We start from the raw sequence: 27,596 nt of genomic DNA on the forward strand, positions 1-27,596 counted from the left end.
TTCTCTTAAAATTCCTTTTTAGTGTATTTTCATCCTGATGCTCTTGGTTGAGAGCTGCAAAAGCAGCATTTGGAAATCCCCTTTCCAAGTCCTGCGTGCTAGTCTTACATCTCACTTTGGAATGTGGGTCTAGTTGCCATCTGTTGTCTTGGGGGACGAAGGCCAACCCTGAGTCTGAAATAGTTCTATTTTAACATCCTGTTATGTGTGGATGTAAAAAGTTTAGTCCCTTTTTTCATCTTTACATAAAAATTTAATCCAGACAGTGGGGATCAATGCTGAAACAGACTTTTGGGAAATTGAAATGTTCTAGTTGTGTAAACAGAAATAATCCATCTCACGCCTTAGTTCTGTTTCTGGCATTTTTTTCCCACTCTAGAAGGAAGAGTTGAAAGAAGCTTACCACAGTATAGTGATTAGACATTTATATAATGTACAAAGTGATCCCCCTGATAATTCTGGTGCCCACCTGGCACCGTACATAGTTACTACAATATTATTGACTGTATTTCCTATGCTGTACTTTACATTCCTGTGACTGTTTTGTAACCACCAAGCTATACTTCTTAATTCTTTCATCTTTTTCACCCAGCCCCTGCTCCCTCCCATCTGGCAACCCTCAGTCTGTTTGAAGAGCTGGTTTGCCAAGGGAGTGCTTTCCCCACGGAACAGTGACCATATTGGGGAAAGAACTGAGGAGACATTGATGAGTTACATAGTCTCTTTCCTGGAAAGGTGTTTGCTCAGAAAACATGCTGCCCAAGTATTTACGCCTTCGGGTCAGCCTCTCTCTCCAGTTGTTGGCAGAGTGAATGTGCACAAGCTGTATTTGATGAGCTAGAATAAACATAAAACTCATTCTGAAGCAGATCGTTTCTTTGAAACTGGAGGAAAATTGTTCAGTAAATGAAACTCATACTTCCTACAAAAGGCCTTAGTTTGATTTTGCTGTGTGCTTTTAGTTATGTTTAGTCAAATTTAATTTAGTTCAGCTAGAATTAACATAGAATAATTTGGAAATAAATTTTACTTTTTACAGTCCAAACTCAGCCTAGTACCTATTTTTGCAAATACAACCTTATTGGAATACAGTCAGTCTCATTTGTTTACGTGTTGTTTGCACTCCAGTGGCAGAGCTGAGTAGTTGTGACAGGGACCATATAGCTTATGTGGGGAGGAAGAAACATTCCTCTACCCTTCTGGGTTCTTCTGGTTGGTCTAACAATTAAATTGACATGAGGAAGATTAACAAGAGAAAATGACCAAATTTTAATTGCATATGCACCTATGTGAACCCCACATACATGAGAGACCCAGAGACAGAAAGTTAAAATGAGGTATCTATGACATTCTGAGCTAAGAGGTAAGGCACCCTGGAACTACAGAGGGGAGGAAGGCCACTCTCAGGTCACTATGAAGAGCCAATGTTAAGTAATTAGACGTTTGCCTTGCCCTATAAATAGGTCATGAAAAGTTATTTCTGGTAACAACTCTTATTATGGATAGGCCCCAAATTTAAATTCTTGAAGGGAAAGGTAAAAGTTTCTCAGGAGCCCGCAGGGTCTTGATTGTCTTCAACTCAAAATAATTCATGTGCCAAAATGGCACAGCTTGAGGAGGCCTGTTCTGAACTTCTTCACCTGCAAAGTCTAAATATTTACTGTCTGGTCCTTTATAGAAGAAGTTTGCAATTTTTTGTTCTGGTCTAATGAAAGTCCTTAGTATCAGGGGCTTTGTGGTTACATGTGGCATAAATTGCTACTAATTCTTGGAGATATAATTAATTAATTAACTAACTAACTTTTAGAGAGGGGAAGGGAGGGAGAAAGAGAGGGAGAGAAAACATCAATGTGTGGTTGCCTCTCCCATGCCCCCTACTAGGGACCTGGCCCACAACCCAGGCATGTGCCTGGCTGAGAATCGAACCAGTGACTCTTTGGTTCGCAGGCCAGTGTTAAATCCACTGAGCTGCACTAGCCCATGCAGAAATATTATTAATTTAAACCTTCTAGTAGCTCCTACTATTCTTATTTGTAAAAAAATTAAAAAAATTTTAAATTACTTTTTAATTCTAACCTGAGGAGTGAATATATATTTATATATTATATATATTATAATATATAATAAATAAATATTTATTTATTTATTTATTATTGATTTTGAGAGAGAGGAAGAGAGAGAGACACACACACACATTGATCCATTGCCTCCTGCATGTGCCCCACCAGGGGATTAAACCTGTGACATAGATATGTGTCATGACTGGGAATCAAACCTGTAACCTTCTGGTGTATGGGATGATGCTCCAACCAACTGAGCCACCAGGCAGGGCTGTAAAAATATTTTATAAAAATAACTAAACTCATTGTGAAAGTTGGTATGGCCTAACGGACAATATGTTGAAAATTACAAAATCCATTTCTGTTTTTTAAGCCCCTTGGACAGTAAAATAATTCATTTCTTGAGTTGCATTTCACCACTTACAAACAACCTGGGAAACTTTGTCTGGTACAAAGCACACTGTCAGCACTCAGTTACAAAATGTTTTTTTGATTTATTGGAACAATTTAAAATGACATTGAAAAGAAGCACGTTCCTTCTGCTTTTTCTTCAGTTTTCCATGAAGGCTAGCTTCTTTCACTCCTTGGCATTCTTATTACTTCCAAATGGAGGGCAGAGAGTTAAGATTATTCTGTGGATCATTTGACAGGTGGCTGTGCCTTTTCAGGGTAGTCTGATTCCACTCATGAGAAGGCTATTTTAATTTCTTGCAGGGGATACTGTATAACTGAGGCTAATCTGCTGAACTCTGTAAGAACCAACCTGGGGACAGGAACCAATTTGTTCATTCATTTATACATGCATTCATTCAACAAACGTTGGAGGCATGCTGAAATGAGGTGCTGTGCCTCTAATCATTTTGTTTTCTTTCACAGGAGATGGACACAAAGCAGATAATTATAGTATATTATTTTAAGTCAAACTTAACACAGGATATTATGGGAGAGAAGGTGCATCTAACAACATGGGGAGAGGCAATCAAAGAATGGTTCTGGTGAATGTTAAATCCAGACAAAGAAGTCCCGGACATTCTATAGGACATTCAGTGGGGATGTCGAGAAGGTGGAGTTGAGTCAGAATCTCGGGGCTGAGGTACGATCTAGAGCAGAGTTGTCAAACTCATTTTCACCGGGTTGCCTTCAAATAGCCAAATGTAATTTCAGCTCCTTAACAGTTAAGGAATAGTTGCATTTATACAGTCCTAAAATTATTTTGGCCCTTTGAAGGCAACTGTGAGGCTGATGTGGCCCCCAGTGGAAATGAGTTTGACACCCCTGGGCTAGGGCTAATTAGTTAAGGGTCGTATGGAGATGACAATACAAACCATGGGAGCTGATGAGCTCATTAAGGGTAAAGAGAGTAGGATTAACATTGGGCTCTGGATGGGAAGAGTCAACATTTCAGGATCAGAAAGAGAGGGCCATTAAGGAAACAAGAAAGAAGTCTTAAAAATGTTTATGGGCTGAATGAAGGGAAGGAGACAGTAAACAGAGAGATGTAAAGTCTAGGAGTTATCAGGGATGACTGGTAATGTAGGTGGCAGAAAGGGCAAGTTCATTTCAAATATAGTCTAATGTAACTACTTAAATGTTGAACAAATAATTACTTAAAACTGGGTTTCAAGGCTGTTTAAAGTAGGCCCAAACAAAGTTGATTTCCTAAATTTTTCAAAGCTAGTAATTTTTATATAATCTAACACATACTCATTAAACACTTTTTTGGTGTAAGGGACTCTTTTAGTTTGGCATTGCAAGGGATAAGCTATGAGATAAAAAATGGTCCATCATGGATCTGGCTCTCAAAGAACTTGCAGCAAGATAAGCCATATACCTAAATATTTATGACACATGGTACAAAGTGACAAAAAAGGACTAAAATGCCATGGAGGAAGAAAGATTAATTTTAGATGAGGGATTCGAAGAAGCAGTAATATTTGAACTAAGTCTTAGAAGATGGGTGGAGAAGGAAGTGTGTATAAGTCAGTCATAGAGGAGAATCAGGGTAAAGCATAGTGCATGAGACTCTGGAGCACTGTCAGTCTCATATCAGTGCTCTTGGCTATGTCTGGCTCCATCTCTAGACTGACCCTCTGCTGATGACTATAATTTATGTTTATAGAGCCTCATGTAAGGTTTTGTATATAATGCTCATTCAGTGTTTGCTATATGAATTTAACTTGACAAACAGACATCATCATTGTCAAATTACTTAGTCCACAGCCTTACCTGTGCAGGCCATAGTAGTAAAGCAAAAAGTAATTTAAAGACTAGAATTCTTTTTTTGCATGTGCCTGCCAAGATTTACCAACACCATTTATTGAACAGGATATTTATACTCTATTTTGTGCTCTTGTCCTCTCTGTCATATATTAATTGACTGTGGAGATCTGGGATTGTTTCTGGGCTCTCTATTTTGTTACATTGATCTAGGCATCTGTTCTTATGCCAATACCAGACTGTTTTGATTATAGTGGCCTTGTAGTATAGTTTGATACCAGGTATTGTGATCCCTCCTACTTTGTTCTTCTTTTTCAAGATTGCTGAGGCTATTTTGAGTCATTTTTGGTTCCATATAAGTTGTTTTTAAAGATTTTTATTTATTTATTTTTAGAGAGGGAAGGGAGGGAGATAGAGAGAGAGAGAGAGAGAGAGCGAGAGAAACATCAATGTGCGGTTGCTGGGGGTCATGGCCTGCAACCCAGGCATGTACCCTGGCTGGGAATCGAACCTGCAACACTTTGGTTCGCAGCCCAAGCTCAATCCACTGAGCTACGGTTCCATATAAATTTTTGAATATTTGTTTTATATCTGTGAAATATGTCATTGGTATTTTAATAGGGATTACATTGAATCTACAGATTGCTTTGGGTAGTATGGAAATTTTAATGATGTTAATTCTTTCAGTCCATGAACATGGTGTAGCTTCCATTTATTTCTTTCTTCCTTAATTTCTTTCTTCAATGTTCTGTAGTTTTCTGAGTACAAGTCTTATTATACCTTCTTGGTTAAGTTTAATCCTAAGTATTTTATTTTTCTTATTGCTATAGTAAATGGGATTTTCCCCTAGTTTCTGTTTCTGATATTTCATTGTTGGTGTACAAAAATGCCTTTGGTTTCTGAATATTGACTTTGTATTTTTCCAAATTCACTTATTAAGTTGGGTAGTTTTTTGGTGGAACCTGTAGGGTTTTCTATGTACAATATCATGTCATCTGCAAATAATGATAGTTTTACTTCCTCTTTTCCAATTTGGATGCCTTTTATTTCTTTTTCTTGCCTTATAGCTGTGGCTATAACTTCCAATACTATGTTGATTAAAAGTGGTGAAAGGAAACACACTTGTCAGATTTCTGACCTTAGAGAGAAAGCTTTTAGTTTTTGCCCATTGAGTATGATGTTGGCTGTAGGTTTATCATATATAGCCTTTCTTATATTAAAGTATGCTTCCTCTACTCCCACTCTGCTTAGTGTTTTTATCATAAATGGGTGCTGTACTTTATTGAATGCTTTTTCAGCATCTATTGCTATGATCTTGTGACTTTTGTCTTTCATTTTGTTATGTGGTATGTTACACTTATTAATTTATGAATATTATACCATCCTTGCATCCCTGGAATGAGTCCCACTTGATCATGGTGTATGATCTTTTTAATGTATTGTTGGATCTGGATTGCCAATATTTTGTTAAGGATTTTAGCATCTATATTCATCAGGAACATTGGCCTGTAGTTTTCTAGATAACCAACTTATACCATATACCAGAATAAACTTAAGATAGATAAAAGACTTAAGTATAAGCTGTGTTACATAAAAGTCCTAGAAGAAAACATAGGCAGTAAATTTCAGATATTCCATACAGCAATATTTTCACCAATGTATCTGCTAGGGCAAGGGAAAAAAGGAAAGAATAAACAAATGGGACATCAAACTAAAAAGCTTCTGCACAGCTAAAGAAAACATCAGGAAAACGAAAAGAGAACTGACCATATAAGAAGACATATTTGTCAATGATACCTCGGACAAGGATTTGATCTCTGAAATATAGAAGAATTCATATAACTCAACACCAGGAAAACAAACAATCCAACTAAAAAATGGGCAAAGGACCTGAACAAACACTTAGCCAAGACTGCCTTTTGTTCACTGCTGGGATTATACCCTAAGAATCTTGTAACACCAATTCAAAAGAACCTATACATTGTTATGTCCATAACAGTGTTATTGACAATAGCCAAGTGCTAGAAACAGCCTAAGTGCCCATCAGTAAATGAGTAGATCAATAAACTGGTACATTTACACAATGGAATACTACACAGCAGAAAGAAAGAAGGTACTCCTACCTTTGTCAACAACATGGATGGAACTGGTGAGCATTATGCTAAATGAAATAAGCCAGGTGGTGAAAGACAGATAAGATATGACCTCAACTATAAGAGGAACCTAATGAACAAAACAAACAAACAAGCAAAACAGAACCAGAGGTATGGAAACAAGGAACAGACTGACAGTGACTAGAGGGGTGGGGAAAGAGAGAATGGGGGGAAGAAGGAGAAGGATGTAGTCAAGGAACATGTGTGAATGACCCATGTACATGGACTATAATAGGGTGGGGATTGACTGAGGGAGTGGGGGGGTGTGGGGCAGGGGAGAACAATGGGGAAAAATTGGGACAACTGTAATGGAACAATAATACAAAAATAGCACTGTATTGTAGGGCTTATAAAATATATAGTAGTACATTTTTAAGTAACAATAACACAGAAGATGTGTAAATGGAAATATACTATTATAAAGTTCTGTTGTTCCAAAAAAAGATAGACTAGAATTCTTATGTTTACCAGTAAAGTGAGTAATACAGCTAGATTACCTCTGTGATTTGATTTTTTGGGGATGACAAATTAGAATTATAAATGAATTAAATACATGTAAATTATAGCATCACATATGTGACATATACCTTAAGATGGAAGTCACAAATGTGGAGATTCTTTAAGACTTTGATCAACACAATTTCTTTGGGATCTGCTTTAAATGACAACTTTGAAGCCAAATTTTAGACAACTATTTTGTTAGTGTATAAGTAGTCATATTTGTTTTATACTTTGAAATTAAATATACCCTTTTAGGATTAAAACATAACTTGACAGTAGCTTCAGATTAACTAAGGATGATGTTTTAAAAAGCCAATACTTTGTAGATGCATCTGGATATTTCATTTGATAAGCTTAGAGAATCAGAATTAGAATACCAATTTTATTAGTGGAATTACTTAGCTATTTTGAAGTGGTTCTATTTAATGCATTACCTATGACTTACAATGGACAGATAGAAATATGAGGAGTTAGGGAAAAGGCCACCTATTTTTTGTTGATTTGGAAAAGGAACTAATTTACAATATCTATTAAAATAAAGTATACTGTAGTGATTTAAGGGTTACACTAGAAAATAATTCTAGGAATTATGAAGGTAGAGGGTGTTGGTCCACGATGATTTTGTATTCTTAATTATTTACAAAAATCAAGATAGTGATTTTCAATATGAATTTTAAGTCCTTTCCTATTAGTTTGCTGTGTGTTATCCTTGCCTCACAAATTCCTGAATTAGCAAATTTAATCTAATCTTAGTGTGTTACAAATGATGGAAGTCAGATGAAGCAGTTTGTTTAAATGACCTATAGTGAATTAGAGTTAGGTCACCCTTTTATGTTAGTGCATTGGCAAGAAAAACTCAAAATATCACAGACTTCATGTGGTAGATGATGAAAAAGAAACTACAAATGACAATAACTTTTCTTTATTAAATCATTATAAATGTAATTAAATTTTTTCCTCAATTGTCCTGTGAGGTAAGTAAGCAAGCAGTCTAATTACTTAAGAACTCATATATTTTCTTTTATTTTTCTTCCTCCCAATAGGACCAGACACATTATCAATTATTTCAGGTTTCAGAATATGGTAAGAGTTTTTCAATTTATTTGGAAGGAAAACACATTTATTACTTTCAACAGAGATAGGAAAAATTTCCAAAAGATGTGCTATTTAAAGTAAAAATCCCAGTGGAGGTAAAATCTTGATATTTCTTATAGGCCTGGTAGTTTTTTCCTTTGTAAAAGTGAAAGTTATGAAAGGTCATTATAAAGAATAAAGGAGGAAGCCAGTCAGAAAAAGACAAATACCATATGATTTCACTCATATGTGGAATCTAATGAATAAGCTGATATAATAAGCAAAATAGAGACAGACTCATAGAGAGCAGCCTGACAGCTCTCGGGGTGGGGAGGAGGAGGTCAGGGAGTGGAGGGACCTAGCAAAAAGGAAAAAGGACAACAGTGTGGTGATTGTGAGGGGAAGGGGACAAATGGTAATGGAAAAAACACAATAAAAATGAATTAAAAAAAGAATAAAGGAGGAGAAAAAGATCACTTATGGTTCCATTTTGCCTGTCTAGTTTTTGTGCCCAATTGTTCTGTTTTTGTACCTTGTTGTGATTATAACATACACACTTAAAATTTTGTGTGGTGTTTTTTAAAACATAACATTAACTATTTCCCATAATTTTCATTTGGTAGGCACTGGTGAAGTCAGTCTCACTCAAGTAAATTCTCTTCTTTCAGGTGCCACATTTATAATATCTCAGTTAGGCACACACACATAAAAACAGTGTGACCTAACTATTTTGTTGGTGGATGGAGAGGAAGGAGGGATGAGAACGAAAGTATAGGATCCAGTATTAGTTTTCATTTGATCGTATAAGCTTTTTCATATGATTTGTGTCACTTTTTGAGATTGGGTTTCATTTAGGTTTAGAAATTCTGGAAAGTAGCTTGCTTACACCTTGGTGGTTCCGCCTCCACAGAGCTCTTACCGTCTTGTCACATCTAAGTCTCATGGTCAACTTGAACAGGGATCGGCAAAATTTCCTTATAAAGGGCCAGAGAGTAATATTTTAGGCTAGTAATATTTAGGCCCACAGTAATATGTGGGCCTTGTGCCTCTGTCTAACTGCCCCACTTTGCCGTTGTAGCATGGAGCAGCCACAGACTCTGTGGAGGGTGAAGGTGGCTGTGGTCCAATAACATTTTGTTTATGGACACAGATCTCTGCATTTCAGCACTTTCCACGTGTTATCAAATATTTTTCTTTTGGATTTTTCAAACAATTAAAATGCAAAAACCACTCTTAGTTCCTGCTGGTCATTGTTTACTGACCCCTGACCTTGGACTCTGTTGTCCAATTTGGGGTCACTCACCATGTGCGGCTGTTGAGCACTTGCAATGTGGCTGGTCCAAGTGTAGATATGCACTGAGTGTGTACAATACAAGATTTTGAAGACATATTTCACAAATAAGAAAGAAAAATAGCTCATTAATAATATTTTTATATTGATTATTTGTTGCAATGATAATATTTTGGATATATGTAGGGTTAAGCAAAATATTACAAAAATTAATTTTGCCAGCTTTTTTTCTTTACTTTTTAAATGTGGCTACTAGAAATTTAAAATTACACTCTGTAGCTCACATTTTATTTCTTTTTGACGGCCTTGATCTAGAAGAGTAAAGCAGGGGTGGCCAAGATTTTTATAGACTATTTTCATTGTGCACAGAGATGGTGCTGGGTGGTGGCATGTTGCTGAATGAGCTATAGCGGAGGTGGGGAAGTGATTGCCAACCTAGGATGTTTGAGGAGAGGGACATTTGAATTTCCCTGCTCTAAGGAAATTCCACCTCTGAGTGTCCCCTAATTTCTGTGTTGGTGGAGAGACTCTGGGGAAGGTTTCAGTTGACCCATATGGCTTTTTTGACTCTCCAGTCATAGTCTGGTGTGGAGTCAGTCCAAGGGTGTCTTGCCACAGCAGCGTCTTTAGCCTGCTTTGGAGCTGGATGTCTGTCTGCCGGTGTTGTTGACCCACTGACCTTCTCGATACTTCTCTTGTGTTAATTGAATGGTGAGATGCCTTTTATGAGACTGACCTATTTCTTTGGTCATTGAAGTTAGAGAAAAAATATTTTTGTAGACTGAAAGGAAATAAAAATTTTTATATTCTGGATGAGTTCTTTATATCAATACTGTTAATGTTCATAAAATATTTTATATCTTAATTACATAAAGCTGACCAAAGTAGGGCTTCTAATTTTGGAATTACCTATCAGTACCTGCCACCCGAGGAAAAAGAATGATTATTTTGTAGCCATATCTTAGTTATTCACTAGAACTTCTACTACACAACTTTCTCCTTATAGCAGTCTGTTACATTAGACTGTCACGAGATTTGCCTTTGTCTCAAAGGACAGGGATGCTCTATGACTGCATGTGTGGCACCGTGCAGAACAAGGGGCTCCAGGATGTTCTTTTAGAACTGAATTGGTGAAAGGTCCTAGGGAAGGGGCTGCTCTAGAAGCAGCTGTTTGCCAAGTGATATAGGAGCGTTTTAGCATGTATAAGGATGCACAAATGGGTGACAGTTAAATAAAAACCTGGTCTTTCAGCACTCAGATGTGTTTGCATCTAGGGTTCTGGATACAATTTAGATTCTACCAATGGGAAATTTCCACTCAAACAGTGTCCACAGCAACTGGTCCTTACTGTCACTATCTAGTTACTAGCTTCTTAGGGGTTTTCTAATTTTGGGGTGAAAGGTAGTGCTTTTCATCTATGCCTTACTGTTTATTTGGATTACAATGAATCAGATTTCAAACTACCAATTATTAATTCCTGTAAAACAATTCTATTTGTTATTTTGTCAAGCTGTAAGTAAATGATAGTAAATAGATTCTTTAAAATACTTACTCTTGTGTTTATTTCCAGTATTACCAAAATTTGAAGTTGCTTTGCAGACACCATTATATTGTTCTTTGAATTCTAAGAGTTTAAATGGCACTGTCACAGCAAAGTAAGTATAATTTTTTATGACTACAAACTGTTATGAAACTGTATGACAAAAAACTCACTGTATATTTCAGAATGTCAGCACAGCGTTCTGCTTATTAAGACATCCCAATGGACAGGAAACAAATACCTATAGTAAATAATTAAACATGGAACCCATTTCTTTTTGCTTCAGAGTTGATCTAGTCCTAAAATATTTTCCACAGATTTGTGTCTTTCCAAATTTAATCAAGGTATTCACATCAAGGGATTTAAATCCATTATGCCAGATTTTAAAAAAATATATTTTATTGATTATGCTATAACAGTTGTTCCATTCCCCACCTTCATTCCCTTCCACCCTACACACCCTCTCCCACCCACATCCCCCCCTTTAGTTCATGTCCATGTGTGACAAGTTCTTTAGCTTCTATATTTCCCATACTATTCTTGCCCTCCCCCTATTTTCTACCTACCATCTATGTTACTTATTCTCTGTACCTTTTCTCCCTCTCTCCTCCTCCCACTCCCCTGTTCCTAACCCTCCATGTGATCTCCATTTCTGTGGTTCTGTTCCTGTTCTAGTTGTTTGCTTAGTTTGTTTTTGTTTTTGTTTTAGGTATGGTTGTTAATAATTATGAGTTTTCTGTCATTTTATTATACATGTTTTTATCTTCTTTTTCTTAGATAAGTCCCTTTAACATTTCATGAAATAAGGGCTTGGTGATGATGAAGTCCTTTAACTTGACCTTATCTGAGAAGCACTTTATCTGTCCTTTCATTCTAAATGAAAGCTTTGCTATATAGAGCAATCTGGGATGTAGGTTCTTGCCTTTCATGACTTGGAATACTTCTTTCCAGCCCCTTCTTGCCTATAAGGTCTCTTCTGAGAAATCAGCTGACAGTCTGATGGGAACTGCTTTGTAGGTAACTGTCTCCTTATCTCTTGCTGCTTCTAGGATTCTCTGCTTAATTTTTATCTTGGCTAATGTGATTATGATGTGCCTTGATGTGTTTCTTCTTGGGTCCAACTTCTTTGGGACTCTCTGAGCTTCCTGGACTTCCTGGAAGTCTATTTCCTTTGCCAGAGTGGGGAAGTTCTCCTTTATTATTTGTTCAAATAAGTTTTCCACTTGTTACTCTTCCTCGTCTCCTTCTGGTACCCTTATAATTCAGATGTTGGAATGTTTAAAGATGTCCTGGAGATTCCTAAGCCTCTCCCTTTTTTTTAAAATTCTTATCTCTTCATTCTTTTCTGGTTGGATGTTTCTTTCTTCCTTCTGGCCCACTCCATTGATGTGAGACCCAGCTTTCATTCCATCACTGTTGGTTCCCTGTGCATTTTTCTTCATTTCACTTATTGTAGCTGACTTCCATACAGTTTAATTTTCTGTCAGCTCTGGTTGTTACTTTGTTTCTAAATTGTTGTTGTCTTTATTTTGGTTGTGTGAGGAGACACAGTGTGTCTACCTATGCCTCCATCTTGGCCAGAAGAAGAGATTTTTTTTTTAAATGTACCTGTATTTCTCATTCAGTTGGCATGGATTGAGGCAATTTACCTTTTCTTAAATCCTAATTCTTTTTTACTTTGTTAATGATGGAGGTTGACTCTTGGGGGAGGGATTTGGTTGTCCTATTGCAATTAGCATATGAATAAATAATTCACATACATCATCCATGTTAGCATGTGTACACAGAGATGTAGAGTGGCCCTTGTGATTTTGATCTACTGGCTCAAACAGCATAGCATTTGGTTTTGCGAGACAAAAAGCATCCTCAGAGTTCCAGACTAACAGTTCTCAGACTCACAGACACAGACAACACTATGGTGGTTACCACAGTGGTGGTGGAAAAGTGGGGGCAGACGGGGGTTGAGTGTTTGGTGACCGAAGGAGACTTGACTTGAGGTGGTGGACACACAGTACAATATGCAGATGGTGTATCATAGAATTGTACACTTGAAACCTGTATAATTTTATTAATCTATGTCACCCCAATAAGTTCAACATTAAAAAGGAGAAAAAAGAAACAAGGAACCTGAAATATCTAGACTTAACATTAAAAAGGAAAGTGTAGGCTCAGATTAGAGTTTCTCAAAAGTATAGGCTGGGGTTGTCCTCAAGTAACTCCAGGACTGGTCTCTTGAAGCTTTTACTTTTGGTGTGTCAATATCTGTGCTTTGGCTTCTGAAATTTCATTAATTTCAGAATTCATTTGTAATAGCTGTTGAGAACTAGACCTCCTGTCGCTGCTGTCTCTGCACCCTGTTCCTCTCCTGGTGGCAGCGGCAGCGATGGGCCATGAGTTTCCTGGTGGAAGCAGTCCACAAACCAAAACGTTCTGAGGACTCCTGCTTTAGATTCTATCTCATAAGAAAGTCATGTGAAACCCGTGCAACACAAAGGCAAAACCACGTCTGTGATTTGTGTACTAAGTTAGTTTGTGGCCCATGCTCCACTAAGAGGTAGCTTCCAAAGTGAATTTGGGTACTGTGGATGGATTTATGGTTTAGAAAACATATAAATGCTTGCATTTTACATAATTATCTTGCCCTTGACCTTAGCTGAAGGTTAAGCCTCTGTCTGGGTTTTATTTTGAGTTCTATGACTAAAGCTTATAAAACTCTGAGTGCAAATCCCCACAGACCATCAGCATTTGCATGGGTTAAGTTGAGTGTGGAAATACATCATCTTAGCTTTTGTTTTTTGTTTTCAAGGCTTTGACAGGGATTTAGTACAATTAGTTAAAACAGTGCCTCCTAAACTCTGGTAACTTCAGAAAATTTTATATACAATTTTAGGGCGTATGGATCTCTTAAATCCACACCACTGACGCCTTCCTCCCCTAGTGCAGTAAGAACCCTTGTAGTTTCATCCTGATTCTCATTTGTCGAGCCTCTTGAAATACAAATGGCTGATAGTGACATGACAATTGTGACAGCCCCTGGCATTTTTTAGTGTTCACCATGTTGTACTCTTATCATTTCCCTCACTATGTGGAGCAGTCAAGCTTCTATCACAGAAGTAGAATGAGCAGGAGATACATAGTAAGATTTGATGCACGGAATTAACCTGCTTGATGGGGGAGGAGGGTTGGGACAGGGTAGGCACATCCTAAATCCATGGAGCAGGCACTCAGGAAGGGCAGGCTGGAACTCTCAGGCATGGGCTGAAGTTGCTGTCCACAGGCAAAATTTCTTCCTCTTTAGGGAAGTCAGCTCTGCTCCCAAGGAGTTTCAACTGATTGAATCAGGCACACCCAGACTGTGCAGGATAATCTCTTTTACTTAAAGCCAGCTTTAATTTAAAACTATAAAATACTTTCACCTCAACACCTAGGCTAGTGTTCGAGAGACTGGGGACTTCATCTGAGTGAAGTTCATACATCAAAAAGACCTTCTCAGTACGCTTACTTTTTCTGTTGTAGATAGTGAGCCTCTTTGCCATCTAAAGTTCTCAGATCTGGCTAGTTCTGATGATAGTAGTTCCAAGTCTCCTCCCTCCAAGCTTCAGTTGTCTAAGGATGATATCTGTGGTTGTGGCAAAGGAAAGTGATTCTGTCCCAGGGCAGTGCAACCTTCTCTGTCCCACCCACGAGGCCTAGGAACCCTTTCTCTGGAGGAGTGCACATTTCCTCCACCCTAGTGGTCAAGAGTTCTGGGCCTGTCAGTGCAGTTTCTGGGCTGTCTGCTTTCATTCAGACTGAGGATATAATTTACAGCTTTGCAAAAGATTAATGAAATATTTGAACTGGCAGAATCTTCTTTAAGTCGTCAAAAACTGGCATACACCTATTCTACAAATACTATGCCCCAGAAAGATGGAAATGGTGGTGAAGAGGATGATCTTGTATCTGTCAGAATGAAAGCAACATCTGTTCTCCCTTCAGGCTAATCTCTCTGCAGAGGTGGTGGATGCTGCCTCCTGAGAGGAAGCTCCCAGTTCCACTTCCTCTCTCACCTGTGTTTGCATTTCTTCCATTGTGTTCTTCAGTGACATCTTCACTATGTGTTTAAACACATCTGCCACTAAAATAAACAAATCTTCCCTTAAACTTCCTGTGTCCTTCCAGCTATTGCCCTATCTTCACCTATTCTCAGCCCACTTAGAGCTGCATTTTTCACTTCTTTACATTCCATTCATTCTTCAGCCCCCTACAACCTGTCTTTCACCCTGTGCCATCTAAACCCATTTTACCTTCCCCCCTTTCCAGCATTTGACATTGTTGTCCTCTCCCATTTGTTTTTGTTTTTTCTTTTCCTTTTGGCTACTCCTTTGAGACTCTTTACAGGCAACTTCCTTCTGTCTATTTTTAAAAGTTCTTGTTCCTCAGAGTTCCACTTTTGGCTCTCTTTCTTTACACATTTGAATTTCCTTCACCATGGCCAGGTCTCCTGCTCCTCTTTATCAGTCGATGACACCTAAATCTCTATCTCTAGTCCATATTTCTACATTGAGATTCAGATCCTCATGTCTTCTCCCACTGGGTATCCCACAGATACTTTATATATTTATTTTTTTATAGTTTTATTGAAAGTTTTATTCCCATGCAATATAGTTTACCCACTTGAAATGTATAATTAAATGGGTTTTAGTATATTCAGAGTTATGCAACCACCATCATAGTCAATATTAGAACACTCTCATCACCTCTGAAAGAAACTCTGTACCCATTTGCAGTCACTCCTCTTTCCCCATGTCCCTCACTCCTAGCAACCACTAATCTACTTTTGGCCTCTCTGGTTTTACCTCTTCCCACAGATACTTTGTTTTTTTTTATTTTTATTTTTTATAAAGAATGTGATTTTTTAAAAAATATTTTATTTATTTTTAGAGAGGGAAGGGAGGGAGATAGAGAGAGAGAAACATCAATGTGTGGTTGATGGGGGTTATGGCCTACAACCCAGGCATGTATCCTGGCTGGGAATTGAACCTGCGACACTTTGGTTCGCAGCCTGTGCTCAATCCACTGAGCTATGCCAGCCAGGGCCCCACAGATACTTTAAATGAAATATGTCCTCTTCCCCTAAATCTAATTCTTTTCCGTGTCCCTGTTTTGGTGGACTGCACCACCCTCTATTTAGTTGCCCAGGTCAACTGCACTCTTCCTACTCCTTCAGTCCCCACATCTAATCAACATCCAATGCTGTTGGTTTCATCTCCTTAATATCTGTGAGGCCTATCTCTGTTGCCACTTTTTTTGATTCAAGCCAACATCACCTTTCTCTCCTCAATTACTGTGATAGTTTCTTAAAAGCTTTCCCTGACTCCAGTTTTACCCTTTCCTATCTTTTCTCTACACTGCATTCAGAGTTCTTGCTGTTGTCCTCTTCCTGACCCTCGCCTTCTCCTCTCTCCTTCTCCTCTGCTTCTTCTTTATCGTTTATTTTTGGCTTAAAGACAAATCAATTTTATGACTCTTTTGCATGAAAATTTTTAGACCATTTCCTTGAGAATGGAGTTCAGATTTTTTTAGTGTATCTTAGAGTGTTCTTTTCTGGTTTCATATCTTTTGGAACATCCTGCCTAATCCCTTCTCCAACCTCCCACACACTATTCCCAAACGTTAGTTGTATTTCCAAGAACGCAAAATACTTTTTCTGATCAGTAGGCCTTTATGTGGGCTATTTCAAGGCAGGCTACTTGCCCCCAACGCTCTATCTTTATACTTCTCATAGCTCTAGTCACACCATGCTGCTGTTTGCTAGTCTACCTCTTTGAAGGTGTGTCTGTTTCTTATTTACTCCTGCATCTTGGTGCCTATTGTTGTGCTAGTTATGGAGTAGGCATCCAATAAATACATATTGAAAGAACAAATGGATAAACAATATCCCCAAGGTTTTAGTTCTGAGCTCTGTGTAGCATGGGAAAGGCTTTCCTATCCAATCAAAAGCCTGCTATTTGGAAGGAACCAAATTGAACTGTATGGGCAATGGGTTTGGTCTTCTCACAGAATAAGGGGGTAGAGAGTTGGGCTTGAAATCCAGTTGTTCCTTGGCTGTATTTTGAAAATGAGTTGTGTTGTCTTACTACTCACATGGTTTAAAATGTTTCATAATAACTATTATAGTCATCTCTGTGAACAAATGATAAACAGTTTAGGTTACTATTTTGCTAGTAGCCATTTGTCCCATCCAGGCATAGTTAATGTGCAAAACATTGCTGGAAATTATCCAAAATAGGTTAACAGTCTCTTTTTAGTTTTGAAATCTTTAACTGAGATGAATAAAAACCCCACGTTTATTAGCTTTGATGTGAACGTCTGCTCACTATTCCCACCTTATTGAAATAAATAATAGATTCTTTCCCACCAATGACAGTGGATTCGAGAGAATTATAAAGAAAATAGCATATATCTAGTTACTTCTGTAACTCCTGTAGATTTCAAAATATTTTTTAGCTGAACATTTATTTAAAAATATTTATTTAATATAAGTAAACATTTATATTAAATAAACATTTAATATAAAATATTATTTATAAATATAATATATTTATTTACTATAAATATAAAATAATATATGTATAAACAACATATTAAGAAATAATATATTTATTAATATAAATATTAATTTATATCAACCACAGCAAATTTATTATATAATATATTTAATTAATTAAATAATGTATTTATAACTATATTTATGATAATTATTATAAATATATAATGCCATATTGATAAATAATGTAAATATTATTTATATTACATGAATATAATATTAAAGAATTAAGACATTTTTATGTCTTGAAGACATAAAAGACATGTCTTGAAGAATTGAGACATTTTTATTTTGTAAATGACATGGAAAAAAGGTGGGAAGAAACATCAATTATGTTAAAAATTTCAAATTTTTAGGTATCATTATAAAAACCTTTTGTGCAATGACTGTTTAAAAAAAAGAAAAAAGAAAAATCCTTGTTAATAACACTACCCAAGAATATCTCTGATTTGCTTTTTTAAATGTTGTCAAACTACAACTTTCTGAAAAATTAGTGTAGCCCAAATGCTTTCAGATTCTGTTTAGGATGGTATCTGTCAGTGTCCTTGTTTTTGCAATTATTATAATCAGCTTGGGGCTTGGGAAGCTAAATCTGCTTCACATTTAAATAAAAATTAAAAATACTTGTGTCTGTGAATACTTTAAATTATGTCTGGGTTTTCAAGATCCCTGTGCTATCATGTGATATAACTCTTAAAATATAATGATGTGGTATTTTAGTTGTGCATTTATTTAAACCTTAACAAAACATAGCAGTGTTAGATTTTGAGGACTCTTTTGAATGAATGAGTTTGGTACTGAAGTTGCTAACCAGGGTTTCCACTAACTTTACAGTTTTCATTTGGAAGGGTGGTACATTTGAAGATTGATTTATTTTGTTCTTAATTGTGAGCTATATTTTACTGTTGACTTTTGAGTTGAGTTGATCCAGACAGTTTCCGTGTTCAACTAATGGATTCAGGAAGCAGAACTACTGTTTAGTTTCTAGAGTGCTTGAGCAGAGCTGACTTCCATGCTTGGCTCAGCATTTTACAATAGACATGGAAGGAACCCAGGAAGCGCATTTAAAAAACGTTTCTTGGCAGTAAAATGGTTTACCAAAGATTGCCTCTCCTTCACATGAAGAGACTTTCTCGCCATTAGAGGGGATAAAATTAATACATAGAATGCAAAGCAGCAGAAGTGAGATTTAACTTAAAAAGATAATTTTGGCACTATGGATTTAAAAAACTACTGTACTCTTATTTTAAACTTTCCTGCAAGATAATTTCTGAGAGCCATGAGCCCATTTGGTGTCCTAGCGTGTTCGGTCTAATACGTCCTCCTGGTTAGTATTTAAACGTGAAGCAATGGGCCATGGTGATTACAATTTCAATTAACGTTAAAAAATGTTCAAAAACTATGAAGTCTTATAGGCATGCATTAAATTAACAGGCCAGTCCAGAGTTTTGGAATAAAAGATTTTCATAATCTTTTAAAAATCTTTGAACACAGACAACAGTGTGGTGATTGCTGGGGGGAGGTTGGGCGGGAGGTACAGGAGGGTATTGGGGGCATGGATGGTGATGGAAGGAGACTTGGCTTGGGGTGGTGAGCACACAATACAGTGGATGGATGATGAGTTGTAGAATTGTGCACCTGGAACCTTATAACTTTGTTAACTAGTGGCACCCCGATAAATTTAATAAAAATGAAAAAAATTCTTAGAGTGAGATGTTGTCCCTTGCCCTTATGATCAGATTTTCTCTGGGGTCTCTGAAGTGGTTAGAGCCTGGGTAAAGTGTTATCTAAGAACTGTTCTGAGGCGTTGTAGTTAAAAGTCTTCCCATTTTGGGGATGTAATTTCGAGGATCACCATTTTTTAAGGACATTCCTAGCTATGTTTAGTTTTGAAAATTTGTAGTAAGAGTATGTTTTACTATAATTCTTTTAATTGGGTTGCCAACATATATGCTATTGAAAGTAATATATTCATTGTGTCAGTTTGATAGTGTCAAGTTGAAAATGTAAAAAAAATTATTATTTTTCAGGTATACATATGGAAAGCCAGTGAGAGGAGATGTAACACTTACATTTTTACCTTTATCTTTTTGGGGCATGAAGAAAAATATTACAAAAGAATTTAAGGTAACTTTTATAGATATAACTTGTAATGGGGAAAACTATTAAGTGTACTTTTTCTAGAAATAAAATTTGTACTGAATTAACAAAAAATGTAAGAAATGTAAGAAAAAAGAGCTTTCTGGCATTAGACAAATGAGAACTTATCCTTTTATAGTGGTTAAAATAGAATCAGAGCCATCAGAGTGTTTGAGGTGATTTAGTTTGAATTTTATTTCTAAAATTTAAACTGCTACAGTGAAGGGTAAAATTGTAAATTTTTAACAAAACAGATAAATGGATCTGCAGACTTCTCTTTTAATGATGAAGAGATGAAAAAGGTAATGGATTTTTCAGATCGACTTTCTGAACACATGTCTCCATCTTCCCCTGGGCCAGTAGAAATTTTAGCCACAGTGACAGAATCACTTACAGGTTTGTGGACTTTGAAGTGAAGGTAAAGCTATTTATATGGTGAGCTCTATCATCTTTCTTATTATAACTAGCACGTTTATTTGGGAACATCACTGCCTTGGTAAAGATGCTGTTTAATGCTGAAATTGTCATGACAGTCCAGTAGTCTAGCTTGCAGTATGTTTTCATTGTGAAGGGGGAACTTATTTTCTATGGAAGTCTGTACTTAAGCCACATGTGAGGGATATTTGTAATTTTTTTCATTCCTGTTCTTTATTTCAGCCTGAAAACTACCTGGAAAGGCTTACCTTTTTAGCTGACTAACCATCTTCTTTTTTTTTTTAATCACTTAACATCTGAAATCACACCTGCTCCTAGACAGTTTTCTCTCTTAATAATAAAATAAAGGTTACTTACTTGGATCTTTCTTATGCTATTTCGACAGTTTTCACCAATCCCAAAAAGAGCAAAAGCCTAATCTTTTAGTGGCCTTAATCTCCTCGTGCACATGTCAGTCATGGGCATGGCAGTAATGACGCTTATTAGAAGGATCTGTAGAGGACACAGCGGCCACGGACCCCATGTGGGAATGCGGCTGCTGTGCTCTGATATCTTAACCCCTGGGGAATTAGCTCAGATGGGGATATTTGATGGACAGAAGCTGCTGGTGAACTATAACTTTTGCTTTCTCACCGATGCAATTTCCAAAACAGGTATCTCAAGAAATGCAAGTGCCAATGTATTTTTCAAGCAATATGATTACACCATTGACTTTTTTGATTATGCTACTGTCTTGAAGCCATCCCTCAACTTCACAGCCTCTGTAAGTTCGCTCATTTATTAGTGATCTCAAAGTATTAACTTCAATTTAATGAAACAAAATGCAAAATAATATTTTCAGTGCTTCTCAAAAAATTTAAGCCAAAAGTAGATGTTTTTTCTATTTAGATATATGAAGTATATAGAATTGTTTTCAAATGATCTTTGTCTAATTTTTCTGAAAAAGTAGTTGCAACAAAAATATCTTCCTCAAAATTTGTTTAATAAGCAATTTAAGCTAGATTTGGATTGCTACATTGAAACTTCTATGACATAATTGAAGGAAGTAGATGCTGGTCAAAATTATTAAATTTTAATTTGATTTTTATAATGACTAATTTTAGTTCTAGCAAAGAGGTAGTATTAAAAATTATCAACAAATCTACTTCTTTTTGAGAGAATATTGAACTAATACTTATATATTTTTAAAATATTTTATTTATTTATTTTTAGGGTGAAGGGAAGGGAAAGAGAAAGAGAGGTAGAGAAATATCAGTGTGTGGTTACCTGGCCCACAACCCAGTAGGGACCTGGCCCACAACCCAGGCATGTGCCCTGTCTGGGAATCAAACCAGCGACCCTTTAGTTCACAGACCTGTGCTCAATCACTGAGCCACACCAGCCAGGGCTGAACTAACAGTTATTGAGTGAATTTCGACAATATGCAAGGCTTGGTGATGGATTGGGTTTGAGAGCTGAGAAAGATGAACCCAGTCCCTACCCTGGGTTCATCTTTGTGATGATGGCAGGAAAATATACACAACTAAAACTCAGGCAGGCTATAACATCAGTGTCATGAATAAATTTCTATAGGGATTTAAAATAGGGGTTGGCACCCTTTTTCTGCAAAGGGCTAGATAGTAAATATTTTCAACCATGTGGGCCATGTGCTCTCTGTCACAACTACTCAACTATGCCATCGTAGTGTGAAAGCAGCCACTGCCACTTTGTAACTGAGTAAGGGTGGCTGTGTTCCAGTAAAACTTTACTTACAAGGAGACTGGATTGGTTTCCTTACCTGTCATAGTTTGTCGACACCTTGTTTAAAGAAAGGATGCGTCACTTCTTGTTGAATGACTAGAGAAATTTAGATAGTTTCTGATTTCAGTGATCTTATAATTTAGACACTTTGAAAAGGTAAGTAAATAATACCAAAAATCAAAAACCAAAAAAAAAATGGTAACTTCCAAATGGGTAGGGTGAAACAGTGAGAGTTCAGAGAGGAACAGTTGGCTTTGGGATAAGGATGAGAGTCATTAAAGGGATGCCTTAGGGAAGGGGAGAACTTAAAAGATCAGTAGGATTTTAAGTGTTTGGGTGTAGGGGTGGGAGGTGGAGAGCAAGATGAGCTGGGACACAAGGTGAGAGCTCTGGCTGGCAAGCTCAGGGTGACAGTAACTTTACCAGCACCATTGTGGCAGAGAGGTTGTGTCCAGGAGTAGTCAGAGAGAAAGCGGGGTAAAGCTTGGAGAGTTGTAGAGGATCCTAAATGGCTCACATATGTTTTTGAACTTTATGCTCCAGGCAGTGAAGAGCCTAGGAGCCTTGTGAGTGTGGGAGGCTGATCAGGACTGTGTGCGGGAGGACGGCCGCAGCTTGGGTGGGAGGTGATGAGCAGCTTTGTGGAGGTGGATGTAGGAGTAGAAAGGGTGAAAGAGAGAAGTACAGACTTGGTGTACATTAGATTTGGGAGGTGGGTAGAGAGAGGGAAAATTCAGGGGTGTTAAATCTGGTGGATTTGTGGTATTAGGAAAAATAGGAATGGTGAGATGGTTACTCAGTTTTAGATGTACCGAATTTGAGATGACAGGGAGATACAGGCAGAAATATCCTCCATGGCACTGGAAGTATTGAGTATGAGCTCCAGACTGAGGTGTGGGTAGCAACAGGAAGACAGAAGAACAGATAATTGATAATTTGCCCTTGACAAATCCCCACGTTAAGGGGAGGGAAAGGGAACCAAAAAGGGAACTGAGAGGACACAGAAAGAAGGATATGAAGTGAAGGAGGTTGTGGAGCCACTGAAGGCAAGAGAAGCCATAATGTCACGAAGGGAGCGATCAGTGGTGTCGGATGTCTCCGAGAGAGACCACTTAATCTGGAAGTTAGGGTGTCACTGATAATTTTTGAGAGTTTGGTTTTATAGGAATAGCATAGATGAAAACTGGATTTAACTGAACTTAAATCCTTTGAATCTCTTGTTACCTGGTTTTAAAATGTTGTATTTTGACGATTAGGTGAAGGTGACTCGTTCTGATGGCAAGCAACTGACTCTTGAAGAAAGAATAAATAATGTTGTCATAATGGTGACACAGAGAAACTCTACAGAGCATGAGAGCAGATGGAACAGAAGAAATCAGGAAGTAGAAGCTGTCCAGATCATAAATTATACTCTTCCCCAAAATGGAATGTTTAAGATTGAATTCCCAATCCTGGACAATACCACTCAGCTACAATTGAAGGTACCATTTGTGTTCCGTTATGTTACTGCAATAACATCATAAAAATTGTAGTCTTGTGGTAGACATTCAATCTCTTGCAAGTCAATGTGCACAAGAAGTGGACATGTTTCTATATCTAAAAATGGGGGAAAGTGTTAAAATTAATTTAATGACAGTGGCTGAGGGTTAGATTAAATCCTTCCTTGTACATTCATTTTGTAAAGCACAGTAAAATATAGCAATCTGAAAATATGATGGAGAAGCTCCCTAAACTCCCAGTTTAGGTTGATTTTTAATCATTTGAAATTGTATTTTGACAGGAGCTGAAATGAAAGAGGAATATGTAAAGTTTTACATTTGTACCCCTTTGTTGAGCTCTTTCCCCAGAGTGGCTTGTCTAAGACTCCCCAATCATTCCTGTTACCTTTCTTATGGTGACTTGACCCTTCCACAGGTGTGGCCTCTTTGAGTTTTACTCTAACTGTTGGTGGGTCAAGTGGGCTAATATGATTTCTTGTTTGTAAATGAGCCCTGTGTCATGGAGAGAAGAGATGGAATCATTTTTTAATATTATTTTCTCTTATAAGTGTTTTCTGATAATATATCTTTGTTTCTGAAATAAGTTAGGACTGCTTTTTTTCCCCTTAGATCATGATGGTGAAGACTGTCTTCTGTGTTTTATAGATGTCACTTGGTTTATAGTATAAGCTATACAATAAATGTTGAAGATCCAATGTCTGGGGGATGTATTTTTCCTGCATGAAAAAAGTAAAAGTGCATTTGCTTTTCAGTAATTGTTCAGCAGGTGACATCTTTTCTCAAGGTGTTGCTAAAGATGAAAATTTATAGTTCCCTTTTCTTTTGTTATAGGCCTTTTTTCTTAATAGTGTGGGTAGCATGGCAGTTTATGGTGTATTTAAATCTCCTAGTAAGACATACATCCAGCTCAAAACAAGAGATGAAAATATAAAGGTAATGCTTACAATCACTTGATAATTACAATATAATTATAATTTCATACCATTAATATGTATATATTAATTAAGATTTTTTTAATAGGTGGGATCACCTTTTGAGTTGGTGGTTAGAGGCAACAAGCAATTGAAGGAGTTAAGCTACATGGTAATCTGTTATATAATCTAAATTTATGATCTATTATGGAATCATCTTAAATGGTGTCTAACTTATGTCTAGATTAAATTTAATTTTTATAAGATTTAAAAAAAGATTAATTAATTAATTTATTTTTAGAGAGAGGGGAAGGGAGGAAGTAAGAGAGGGAGAGAAACATTGATGTGTGAGAGAAACATTGATCAGTTGCCTCTCACATGCCCCAACCAGGGAACAGCCTGCAGGCCAGGCACGTGCCCTAATGGGGAATCCAGCTGGCAACCTTTTGCTTCACCAAACCAACTGAGCCACATCGGTCAGGACTAAACTTAGTAATTTTTAAAATTCAGCCCCACACCTTTTCAGCCTGCCCTGTTTATAATGTAATCACAATATCTTGTCTTCTTTCTTTGCCTATATTTGCATTTCCAATTTAAGAGGGATAATTAAATGTTGCGTTATGTTTAAAATTTAATGCTTAAAATTTAAATTTTATTAGATATGCCATATATCTTCATTTTAGGAAATTATAAAATACAAGAAAAGCAAAAAAGAAAGTAAAATTGCTATATTCAGCCTTGTACTTTTGATAATCTAGGTCTCCCAATGGTGCTCTGTATTCCTTCCACTCAAAATAGATTACTTTTTTTGCCCTGGCTAGTGTGGCTCAGTTGGTTGGGCATCGTCCTGCAACCTGAAAGGCTGCCAGTTTGATTCTTGGTTAGGGTGCATACTGGGTTGCAGGTTTGGTTCCCAGTACAAGTGCAGGGCGTGTGCAAGAGGCAACCCATCAATGTTTCTCTCTTTCTCTTTCTCTCTCCCTTTCCCTCTGTCTAGAATCAATAAAAAAAAAAAAAAAAGATTTTTTTAAAATTAAAAGTTGTTTATTTTAAATTACAGTTGGCATACAATATTATATAGTTTCAGGTGTACAACATAGTGATTTGATTAGACATTTATATACCTTATGAAGTGATCATCATAAGTCTAGTACCCATCTGCCACCATACATAGTTATTACAATATTATTGTTGACTATATTTTCTGTGCTGTACTTTACATCCCTGTGACTGTTTTTATAACTGGCAGTTTGTACTTCTTAACCCCTTCCATCATTTCTGCCTGTCCCCCAGCCTCCTCCCACCTGGCAACCATCAGTTTGTTCTTTGTATCTATGAGTTTCTGTTTTGTTTTGTTTGTTCATTTGTTTTGCTTTTTAATTCTACATATACATAAAATCATGCAGTATTAGTCTTTCTCTGACTTGTTTATTTAGCACCGTGCCCTCTAGGTCCATGCATGTTGCTGCAGGTGGCAAGATTTCATTTGTTTTATGGCTGAGTAATAGTTCATTGTGTGTATGTACTACATCCTCTTTATACATTTGTCTACTGATGGTCAGTAGGTTGCTTCCACATCCTGATTATTGTAAGTAATGCAAAAAACAAATTCTTGACTGTGAAGCTACTACTATTCCTTCGTCCATTATTGCCTTTCTGTTTCCCAGCCTCTACTGTCTGTGTTGGTCAGGGAGGCTTTCTGGCATTCAAAATGACTTCGAAGTTGGTTTAAGTAAAAAATTTGTGTGTATAATTAAAACTATGATGAATGTAGCTGCAGTTGAAATTCTCTCTAGCTTTAGCGTAAAAATGAAACTTGACTACTGTTTTTTTTTCAGGTAGTATCCAGGGGACAGTTGGTGGCTGTAGGCAAGCAAAATGCAACAACCTTCTCTTTAACACCAGAAAATTCTTGGGCTCCAACAGCCTGTATAATTGTGTATTATATTGAAGATGATGGGGAAATTATAGATGACATTCTAAAAATTCCTGTTGAACTTGTTTTTAAAAATAAGGTAAGATTTAAGGTAATGATGTTTAAAAGAAAGCTTTATATTAGTGAAGTCTGAGAAATGTAATAATTTTTTAGAAAAGTATCATTAAATTTAACTGTTTACAAATTTATATTCATTTCTAGAACTATAGTTAAACATCTTCATATTTAGTTATTACATCTGTATTTTTTAATGTGGCATTATTGGGCTCTGTAGGTCTTATTTGTAAGTGAGGATTCTTGACTTTAAGATTTTACCTCAAATCCATGCAGCTATTTTAGGATTTCTCAAATGGCGTCAATGTTGCTCTGGCATGGAACTCCAGCGGCAATACTGAATTAGTGTGGGATTGATATTGGTGTGATAGCGAACTGAAGGGGGTTGGAGGGAGGCTGTCTGCAATGATATGTGAAAGCAGAGCCAGGCTTTGGTTTTTCCATTCCATCAGCCTGGAAACAAAGCCAGGGCAAATTTACAAAAAGTTTGGCTATGTTGTATGTGGAGATCTCTGTGTGGAGTCTGGTCTACAAATACACCAGTCATTATTATAGCCTAAGGTGTATAACTTGCATAGGAAACCCCCTTGGACCTCACTCTGAAAATTAACCTGATTGCAAGAGAACCAAGGTGAAGTAAATTATTTTATACATATTAAAATGAGCCATTGTTCTCATTAAAGTTGCTACCTTCCCCAAGTATGCCAGACAATACTGTTTTCTTTTCAGCACTGGCTGGGAGCTGAGTTGTGAGGGATGGAGAAAGGGAAGAGGAAAGGTAGCGAAGTAAAGGGTAATTCAGATTTATGCCACTGTGAGAAGTTCCATCACTTGCAAACACTGTGGGAGTAAAGTTTTTTTTTTTTATTTCTTTTCCTAGAGAAGGCTTATGTATGGTTTTAGAATGATCCCTGAGCAATAGCAAATATAGAATTTTTTTGCTAGATTTTGAGTCATTGATCTGTTATTGTTAATACATGTAAACATGTAAATAATGCTTTAGTAAAATAAGTCAATTCTGTTTTCTCCCTTTCTTAGGTAAACCTCTTTTGGAGTAAAGCTACTGCCGAACCAGCTGAGAAAGTCTCTCTTAGGGTCTCTGTGACGCAGCCCCACTCGATGGTGGGGATTGTAGCTGTTGACAAAAGTGTGAACCTGATGAATGCCTCAAATGATATTACAATGGAAAATGTGAGTTTAGCTATTTTTCATTACAAAAATACACATTAAAGAGAAAAAATAAACAATTGTATTACTTCAAATATCTAAAGGAAATTTCATTAGTTCCTCTTCAAGTGTAAGCCAATAAGCATTAAAGCTTCCAAATAAAAAAGGATCTGCATTCCAGTCCTGTAGGAAAGAGGCTGATGCCAAGAATCTTTACTTGACAAATGCCACCTGGAGTTGCCCCTCATTTTCATACTGTATTTTAATTTAAGACTCCACTGTCACCCAG

The 27,596-nt window shown here is 36.9% G+C and overlaps 1 protein-coding gene across 1 annotated transcript in view; it reads left to right on the top strand.

Annotated features, from left to right (window-relative positions):
- The window catches only part of CD109 (CD109 molecule), a 123,290-nt gene that overhangs the window by 51,239 nt on the left and 44,455 nt on the right, over nt 1-27,596 (top strand). The window contains exons 7-16 of the mRNA XM_028510864.2: nt 7,975-8,014; nt 10,868-10,952; nt 19,457-19,553; nt 19,820-19,961; nt 20,654-20,763; nt 22,997-23,221; nt 24,071-24,172; nt 24,260-24,322; nt 25,989-26,165; nt 27,179-27,331. Coding sequence (XP_028366665.1) covers nt 7,975-8,014; nt 10,868-10,952; nt 19,457-19,553; nt 19,820-19,961; nt 20,654-20,763; nt 22,997-23,221; nt 24,071-24,172; nt 24,260-24,322; nt 25,989-26,165; nt 27,179-27,331 — 1,194 coding nt within the window. The remainder of the gene's footprint in view (nt 1-7,974; nt 8,015-10,867; nt 10,953-19,456; nt 19,554-19,819; nt 19,962-20,653; nt 20,764-22,996; nt 23,222-24,070; nt 24,173-24,259; nt 24,323-25,988; nt 26,166-27,178; nt 27,332-27,596) is intronic.

The sequence above is a fragment of the Phyllostomus discolor genome, chromosome 4, assembly GCF_004126475.2.
Source record: "Phyllostomus discolor isolate MPI-MPIP mPhyDis1 chromosome 4, mPhyDis1.pri.v3, whole genome shotgun sequence".
NCBI classification, from domain to species: domain Eukaryota; kingdom Metazoa; phylum Chordata; class Mammalia; order Chiroptera; family Phyllostomidae; genus Phyllostomus; species Phyllostomus discolor.